General features: G+C 37.9%; 1 protein-coding gene across 1 annotated transcript in view; it reads left to right on the forward strand.

Moving 5' to 3' along the window:
- The window catches only part of LOC134474278 (zinc finger protein 431-like), an 89,099-nt gene extending 79,536 nt beyond the window's left edge, over positions 1–9,563 (forward strand). The window contains exons 2-4 of the mRNA XM_063241676.1: positions 919–1,045; positions 1,244–1,304; positions 2,805–9,563. Coding sequence (XP_063097746.1) covers positions 919–1,045; positions 1,244–1,304; positions 2,805–4,476 — 1,860 coding nt within the window. The 3' untranslated portion in view covers positions 4,477–9,563. The remainder of the gene's footprint in view (positions 1–918; positions 1,046–1,243; positions 1,305–2,804) is intronic.
- The last annotated feature ends 479 nt before the right edge of the window (positions 9,564–10,042 follow it).

Here is a 10,042-nt window from a genome sequence, read left to right on the forward strand (position 1 = left end):
AGGCACTTAGATTTCTGGTTCCAATTTGCTAATGGGGGGTGACAGAAGAAGAGGGGTAGGGAAGTGGGATGTTTGATTCTAGGTGGTGCATCAGTAGGTTCACTATTGCTTAGTAGGGAGACAGGCTGGTTGTTTCGTTTCACAGCATCCTAAGTTCCAACATAGCATGGATCTCAGGAGCTGCTGTTGGTTCTCCCCCTGGAAGGGCTGCAGTCTGACAGACTGCCACTGCTTACCAGGGAGAAGTGGTGCTTGACTGGCTTCCCAGTGTCCTAAATTCCAGCATGGGATGGATCTCAGGAGCTTCTGCTTGTTTTCCCCTTGGAAGGGCTTCAATTTGCCAAACCACCACCGCTGACCTGGGAGGGAAGGTGCTTGCTTGGCATTCCAGTCAATTGGTGGGATATTTATCTGCCTCTGTGCTTTGTGGTTGCTGGTCCTGTAGGCTTGTTACTGTGAGCTCTGCTTTAGAGACAGTGCACGAGGAATCTTGCCATGATTCAGCACAAGAATCAGTGTTCCTATTTGGCTGTTACATTTGCAGAGAGTTGCAATCTAGCATCAAATTTGCTGTCTTCAAAAATGTGTATATACACAAAATTACTGACCAAGACATGGATTAAAATTTGAAGAAATCAGTCTTCATTCAGCTGTTTTGTTTGGTTTTAGTTGTTTAGTTTAGTTTTGTTTTATTGAGACAAGCTTTCTGTATGTATATCAGATGGATTTGAACACCCTATGGAGCCTAGAATTGCCCTGACCTCATTGATGCCATCCTGTCTCAGCCTTTTGAGTGCTGGGATTATAGATATGCACCACCACACTTTGCTTTTGATTCAGATTTCTAGGAGAGAATTTAAGATATCCCAAACCTGGGGTCTCAACCTTCCATTGAGAAATATATTTATGATCCTTTAGGAGTTGGTGACCTTTGAGGATGTGGCTGTGAACTTCAGCAATGAGGAGTGGACGTTGCTGAGTCCATCCCAAAAGAAGCTCTACAGAGATGTGATGGGTGAAACCTTTAGGAACATGACTATGATAGGTAAGGATGCAATCTTTTTGTCACTCATGCTGTCAGAATATTGTTTGTTGCTCATTAGTGCTGTTTCATGAAAAAGAATATGAAAACATTTTAAAAAATATCTCACACCTGGACAGATTATATCATAAATCTAAACAAAACCTATTAATTTGTATGTATTACTTTAAGAGTCCTGGTATTTCTATGTCTACAATTCAGGTGGACTCGGGGATATCCAGGAAGCTGAAAAAGAAGGCAAAATTTACTGGAGTTACTTAAGGTAATTCATACACACAAGTATAGGAATGAGTAATTAGTGAGTCAGCAGAAAAATTACCGCCAAAGAAATGAGGCACCATTCAATTTAGTGTCAGTAATATTCTCCGAAGATGTATAAGCTGGTGTATATATGAGGGAATTAAATCATGAAAATGTATGACATTGCATATAGATGAGTATGAAAAGAATACATTTTGAGTTATTACATTCTGCCTTCAGTTTTTCTACCCATGACTACATGTGAATATAACACATTCATTATCTAACAATTGCTAAGTTTGCAATAGAATTTGAAATAAAACTGAGTGCTCATGTTTCCCAGCCATTCTCTAGAGAATCAGCCATTCTGATTAATATTCTTAGTAGGCTGGTGGAATGTTAGTGCACTCATTTTGAATATCAATATGCAGTTGTCTCTAGAAATTGATCCCCTCGTACTTGTCCTGGATATTTTTAAAATCTCAAATCTGCATAAAATACTGATACATACTTACTCATATACAAAGCAGATCAAGTTATAACAGATCAGGCCTTGAGGCTTAGCTATCTATCACTGGATTTGTGGAGAAGGAAAATGTTAATAGACTCTCTGTCCTTATGCATTTCTGTAAACCCAACACACTAGGAATCGGATTTTGCAGAATGGCAAATTCAAGTTCAAACTTCACAGCTTAATGATCAGTGAGAATCTCTTAAAATAGATTTTTAAAAAGCTACAGATTTTATGCTAATACGTGTTGTTAATTCCCAGCCCAGAAAAGAAAAAAATGTGTTATATAATGTCAAAAAATAAATAATATAATGTCATTTGCCATAAGAAATAGATGGGTCTTTCACCCATCAATTCAGTGAAATAGCTCAGCTATAAAACCTAAAAGGTCACAGGGTTTCTTTTAGATGAGACACCAAAATATAAATTGTGGAATGAAATGAAAGACAGTTTATAGATAAAAGTAAGACTGAACATATGGAAAAGGGAACTACAGGTTAAGGACAGAAGGGAGATTGGAATGGGGAAACATATCAGAATAATCCATATGTGATACACATATGTGCCCATGCCCAAAGTGAAGCTAAAGATTCTGCATTTCAAAGTACCAACTTTTAAGATTTCTAAATGTGTGCCAGTCTTTTGGGAATGGTTGTTTTCAACATATCTTACAAGGCCATTCTGTTGCTTCATAGTCAGACTTTCTTAGCAGGCATTAAAAACAGAACTTGACATTAATGCAGTCATTAAACAGAGACCCATTTCACTGTGAATTTTTCTTTTTTAAATTTATATAAGGAAAGTTTAAACAAAACAAAATAAGTAGAAATAATGCTACTTTCAAAGTGAAAATAAACAGTGAGAAATCGCAAGATGATGATTACATATGCTGCTCATGGAAATAGTTATGAAATACAAAAGTGAAACATATGAAGTGGGGATTCAAACAGTGAGATTGCAAAAACTTAGTAATGTGGTTATAAATATTATATGTGATTTGTTTCTTTACAGAAAGCTAGGGAAATCCTATGGACATACATCTTGGAATCAGTGTAAAGAAGTCTTCCTTGGTACTGAAGAAGGTAATGTGAATGTGAAAGAAACAGAAACACATGACAATGTTCAGATTCATGAAAAATATTGCAGTGGAGGGAAACCCTATGTATGCAAGCAATGCAGGAAAGGTTTTACCACACATGGAATTTGTAAGAAACATGAAAGAATTCACAGAGGAAAGAGACCCTACATATGTGATCAGTGTGGGAAAGCTTTTACAGCACGTACATATTGTCAAGTACATGAAAGACTTCACTCTGGAGAAAAACATTATGAATGTAAGCACTGTGAGAAAGCTTTCAGCACATGTACTTATTGTGTAATCCATGAAAAAATTCACACTGGGCAGAAATCGCATATATGTGAGAAATGTGGGAAAGCTTTTAGCAGGAAAATTCATTTTCAAATACATGAAAATGTTCACACTGGAGAGAAACCCTATGTGTGTAAGCAATGTGGAAAAGGTTTCACCCAAGTTGGACATTGTAAGGAACATGAAAGAATTCACACTGGAGAGAAACCTTATGTATGTAAGCAATGTGGGAAAGCTTTTACCCGACACGGATATTGTAAGAAACATGAAAGATTTCACACTGAAGAGAAACCCTATGTATGTAAGCAATGTGGGAAAGATTTTAAAACACAGGGAGTTTGTAAGATACATGAAAGAATTCACACTGGAGAGAAACCATATGTATGTAAGCAATGTGGGAAAGCTTTTAAAACACAGGGAGATTGTAAGATACATGAAAGAATTCACACTGGAGAGAAACCATATGTATGTAAGCAATGTGGGAAAGCTTTTAAAACACAGGGAGATTGTAAGAAACATGAAAGAATTCACACTGGAGAGAAACCATATGTATGTAAGCAATGTGGGAAAGCTTTTAACAGACGGGAAGGTTGTAAGAGACATGAAAGAATTCACACTGGAGAGAAACCATATGTATGTAAGCAATGTGGGAAAGCTTTTACCACTAATGCAAAGTGTAACGAACACGAAAGAATTCACACAGGAGAGAAACGATATGTGTGTAAGCAATGTGGGAAAGCTTTTAAAACACGTGCATATTTTAAGGTTCATGAAAGAATTCACACTGGAAAGAAACCATATGTATGTAAGCAATGCGGGAAAGCTTTTAAGACACAGGGATATTGTAAGAAACATGAAAGAATTCACACTGGAGAGAAACCATATGTATGTAAGCAATGTGGGAAAGCTTTTAACAGACGGGAAGGTTGTAAGAGACATGAAAGAATTCACACTGGAGAGAAACCATATGTATGTAAGCAATGTGGGAAAGCTTTTACCACTCATGCAAATTGTAACGAACACGAAAGAATTCACACAGGAGAGAAACCATATGTGTGTAAGCAATGTGGGAAAGCTTTTAAAACACGTGCATATTTTAAGGTTCATGAAAGAATTCACACTGGAGAGAAACCCTATGTATGTAAGCAATGTGGGAAAGCTTTTAGCACATGGGGAGATTGTAAGAAACATGAAAGAATTCACACTGGAGAGAAACCCTATGTATGTAAGCAATGTGGGAAAGCTTTTAGCACATGGGGAGATTGTAAGAAACATGAAAGAATTCACACTGGAGACAAACTCTTATGTATGTAAATAATGTGGGAAAGCTTTTAAAATGTAGTGAGATTGTAAGAAACATGAAAGAATTCACAATGGAGAGAAACCCTATGTATGTAAGCAATATGGGAAAGGTTTTACCAACTCTGGACATTGTAAGCAACATGAAAGAATTCACACTGGAGAGAAACCATATGTATGTAAGCAATGTGGGAAAGTTTTTACCCAACATGGACATTGTAAGCAACATGAAAGTTCACACTCAAGATAAAACCAGTGTATATAAGAATCATGAGAATGGTTTGAGCACACGTATATATTGCATAATGTAAGAAAATCTTCACACTGGGAAGAAAACTTATATATGTAAGGAATGTGGGGTAGGTTTCAGCAGAAATGCTCATCGTGCAATACATTATAAAATTTAGACTGTTGAGAAACCATGTGTACATGAAGAATGTGGGAAAGCTTTCACCAAACATGGATATTGTAAAATACATCCATGACTTCACATTGGTGAGAAACCCTATTTATATAACAATGTGGCAAAGCTTTTACCACATACAGTCACTGTAAAACACATGAAAGAATTCACACTGGGAAAAACCACTGGCTATGTAAGCAAGTGGAGACACTTTCAGCAGCCAGATTATAAGTGAAATACATGAAAAAACTCACACAAGAGATAAATCTTATGTGTTATGAGAATACTCTCAGCATACTTGATCATTGTTACATATCTGAAAGAGCTCACTGGGCAGAGATCCTATGTGGATTAACAATGTGAGAAATACAGCAATCCATGTTTCTTGTTAAATACATAGAAAAAGTGTCACTGTTCAGACAGTTTAGATCTAAATTTACTTTAAAAATCACAGGGAGACCTGAAGAAATAATCAATACAGAAGTTAGATGTCAATATATCTTCACAAATATTCCAGAAATGACAAACCTGAGGTGGAGCTCTCCTTAGGTGCACATGTTGTATGGTTCTCAGTTAATCACTTGTACCTCTCTAGATTTTTTAAAATGTCTTTGTGTTTCAACATGGCATCTTTAATTAAACATGCTAAACTGAAATGGGCTTTTCACTTTCAAGTATGGATAGTGTCTATGTACTTAATATTTTTCTGTAAAACTTAAATTTTATATTTTTTGGTGAATTGTAATGTTGTTTATTTAAAGAGAAAAAAGAAAACGTGTAGAAATAATACAGAATTTCAGAAAAATAAACCATAAGAAATCACTAGTTGATTAGTTAAATATTGTCATCTTAGAAATAGTTGTTCAAGTAACAAAATTAAAGCATACAAAGTGATATTCAAATAATGACACTGTCAACAGTTCACCTCAATGATCCAACAAAAAGTTGTTAATATGCTTATCTGTCCTACACAATTTTTGTTCTCAAAGAGGGTAAGATTAAACATGACAAAACCGAACAGAACAGTTCATAAGGAAACAAGTTAAGCAAACAGATTTCAAAGCAAGTCCACTGTAGATGTTCACTGTCTATGTTACTGTCTCTAGTTTTCTTCCAAATAGTTGTTCCCATCTTCACACACATTGAATATATACCAAACATTATAGAACTAATCAAATAGTTACAGGGTGATGCAGGCTTTTTCGGTCTTCAAGACTGATTTTGGGGAAATCGGTAATGACTACCATAATGTCTCTTATTCTCTTCATAGTAGCTGTCATTATCTTTATGTATGCTGAAATTTAACATAAGAGACTAGACTAATATCACTGAACAGTGAATAATAGTATCCTGAGAAGGAGAAAGGTGAGGAATTTTCTAAAAAAAGAAGGCAGAGGACATTGATAAAGGTGTATCAGGATTTAAAATATACAGTAGTCTTGTTGCTCTATTTTGTTTGGTTATATCTTGTTCTGGTCTGTCTACACACATTAGATTTGAGGGCACAGAGAGATAACCCAAAAATAGCAGGTTATACCATGGTAACTATCCTTAATTTTCTATTAACTAAAACTGAAACCCTATATTACTTACATTGTCTTCTATGACTGATCTTTGAAGCTGGTTTGTTTGAATGTTATTTGGCCTTGACTGATTTTATTCACCTTTGGTATGCTTGCTAGTATCAAGTTCAAGAGAAGAGGCAACTACTGTAAAGATGACAAGATGTAAAAGATATCCATTGGTGGGCTGGGGATTTAGCTCAGTGGCTTAAGCACCTGCCTGGCAAGTGTGAGGTCATGAGTTTGATCTCCAGTGCCAAATAAATAAATAAATAAATAAATAAATAAAAGATATCCATTCCAGGTTTGATTATTTTTAATTAAAGAGAACAAAGATAGGAAATAAAAAACAAAGCAGTAAAAGGGTACAAGTAATACAGAATTTCCAGAAAAAATTCAATAAGAAATCACTAGTTAATAGGTTACATCTTGTCATCTTAGAAGCAGTTGTCAAATTATAAAATTAAAGAGGGTAAGATTAAACATGACAAAACAAGCAAGTCCACTGTAGATGTTCACTGTCTATGTTACTGTCTCTAGTTTTCTTCCAAATAGTTGTTCCCATCTTCACACACATTGAATATATAAAGTGGACATTCATACAGTGAGATTGCAGAAAGTTCTGTTCAATGATCCAACAAAAGCTCAGTAATACGGTTTTCCATCCTACACACTCAAGCATGCAGTTATATCCCTTAGACCACCTTCCTTTCCTGTTTTTTACAATAACAATTACACTTTTTGAGTTTTTTTACTCCCACAGTTCTTATTACATTTTTTTGAAGAGAATAAATCCTAACATGACTAAATAAAACAGAGTCAGTTAGAACAGAAGGGTGGGCATAGGACATGATGCAAAAATAGATTATCAGATGATCAAAAATGGTTACCATTGTTCCTCTTGCTATTTTTAAAAAGAGTTGCCTATAATAGAATGGATCAAAACAGTACAGAACAAGACCTCTTTTTCAGAGTCTCTTTTTCCAGCAAGGAGCACTTGAATCTTCCTGTGCTCAGGTCAAGCAGGGAGTGTGCAGCATGCAGAGGAGCCAGCACCTCCTGCCTTACACCCATTTCCACCACCGCATCCATGCTGCAGCCCTGCAGGCCCAATAAGGCAGAGCCATGAGGGTGCAGAAAATACTCTGCCACCTCAGCCCCAGGGGCCTCAACTCATGGGTCCTGGCCTCAGCCTCCAACAGGGTCCAGGCTCTGCCATGGATTGGACATTCATAGTGGGCCAGACACACCATCAGTGCCTTGGGGCAAAGTCCATTTTCCACAATGACCCTTCCATTTCTGCAAATTTTGACCCTTTTCTTTCTAAATGAGGCAGAGGCATTGGAGACAAAACACCACACATTGGCATTACTTTTTGGTTTTCTTTCTTTTCTTTCTTTCTTCTTCTTCTTCTTCTTCTCCTCCTCCTTCTTCTTCATCTTCATCTTTGTCTTCTTGGTTTCTTTGATGCTTCAAATACATATTTAGAGGTGTATTTTGCCAAAAAACATTTCTTGTCTTTTTACACCCTAGTTAACTGAAGTTTTTACAGACTTCTACTGCAATTCACACGCTATGTGTTTGAACAGTCAGAATCCATTCTGCAGCTTAGTAGAATGAGTGAAGCAAAGCAGAAAGTGAACTTGGGGATGTCACTGTGCCTTCCAACACTCGGACTCATATCTTTTTACCTCAAAAATATGGGCTTCTGGAGCAGCTGAGTCTGGCACAGACAAAATGAGTTTCCTGCATTTATATCAGATAATTTCATTGCCTCTCAAGCCCATTGTGTCAGGTTTCTTATGGCCAAACTTGAAGAATTATTTCCAGTACATGAGAGGCTGCCACTGGTCCTGAAATCATGATGGAACTTTTTATAAACACTTAGCCTGATCTACACCCTGGGGATAGAAGCTAAGCGACACAGAGATGGCTGGCACAGATAGAAACACCTCAAAATTGTCAACCAACAGCAGCAGCAAGCAGGAACCAAGTTGCTGAGCTTTCACAATTGGGTGATGGAATCATGTGGTGGATTGTGCCCTGGGTTTACTGAGGCAACTCAGTACATCTAGGTTGCTGCTTCCATCCCCTTTCCTTCAGTGCAATACAAACAGAAAGTCATGCACATGCATCATTTATTTGCAATTTTTCTATTCCAGGAACAAAACCTGTATTCATGAGAGTCCACATCTCTGCCATAGCAGACCCACCCACGGGCATTACCACAATGTCTTGTAAAGGATCACTTTATTTATACAAAACGCAGAGCAATGCTCCCAGCCTTGATTTTTCCAGACTGGTGCATTTTCAGTCATTTCTTGAAGGGAAGCTAAACGATTTAGTTTGAGTAAACCAAGTGTGTTGCTGTGCTTCTGTGTGACATCCTTGCTGCCAGACCTGATGAAGGCAATGAGTGGGATCCGCTGGAGGTTTAGCTCCAGAGGGACATACTTAGCACAGCTGTGTCAGGCAGTGCTGCCCCTCACCTGACTGGCCACCCAGGTTTTCAAATGCCCTTTCCCAGTGCTGTTACTGGCTTCGGGAGTCACTGGATTGCAGTGGAGATGCCCAGTGTGCTGGTTGGCCCAGGGAAAACCTTGTTTTGGCATGAGTTGGTCATCGTTAGCCCTGCAGATCTGTTGCCCTGGGGCCAGGGCAAGGTTCCCCCAGCTGCAGTGAACAGCATCATCCAGACAACTCTCCTGTGCACACTCTACGCAGAGGCTAGGGAGGGTCCCAGTTCCTTCCTGCTTCAAAGAGTACTGTGAATCAAACTGTTGAAAATTTGTGCAGCATTCTGTGTGGGAGAAAACTCTATTCTTAGTCCCAGGGAAGGCTGTTTAGAGCTCTGATGGGAGCTGCAAGATAGGGCTGTGCTCTGCCCCGCATGTCCTTCCCATTGTTGTTCAGCACCTGCCTTAAAATATGTCACTGGATGGGGAAACAGCACATTTCAAAGATGTGTGCCTGCATGAATCAGGCTTAGGAGTCTCAGTGTTTTGTGTGCTTGTTGGCCATGTCTGGTAATTTACTTTGAGTTAGAAAAATTTGTCATTTCCCTCACAAAATGGACTCATGAGACCTCTTTAATACTTGTAATAAAAACCATCTATCTGACTAAGGTTGTAAAGAAAGGTTTCCTGTTGTGATTTTTGCATTATTGTTGTTTTTCAAATCCAATGAATCAGCCATTTGTAGCTCCCTTTGTATCACTGAAATCATGGATAACATTTTCCAACATGAAAAGATGAGTACATACACAATGGTCTCTACATTTTCCCTGCAGATTTTGTCTATCTGTGGTTTTCTCTTCTATCAAACAGCAATAGCATCCAGCCTCCTCCAGGATTGTTTGGCCAAACAGAATCTGATGCACTGATATGGAAAACCCAGGGTACTAAATCACAGTGAGAGAAAGGTCAGCGGTGGGTGGGAACTAGCAGGAGAGACCAGGGGTATGGCTGGGTCTAACAGTGAGCAGAAACCTGGAACTAGACAGATGTGAAGATTGTACCAGTTGACAATGTGCTTACATGTGACTCAATTGAACATGTGGAAACTAATGAAATCTTAACTTAAAATTAAATTATCTTAGAATTTAATGTTTCAAAGA

The sequence above is a fragment of the Cavia porcellus genome, unplaced genomic scaffold, assembly GCF_034190915.1.
Source record: "Cavia porcellus strain 051 isolate PalLab524CR breed Dunkin Hartley unplaced genomic scaffold, mCavPor4.1 scaffold_32, whole genome shotgun sequence".
NCBI classification, from domain to species: domain Eukaryota; kingdom Metazoa; phylum Chordata; class Mammalia; order Rodentia; family Caviidae; genus Cavia; species Cavia porcellus.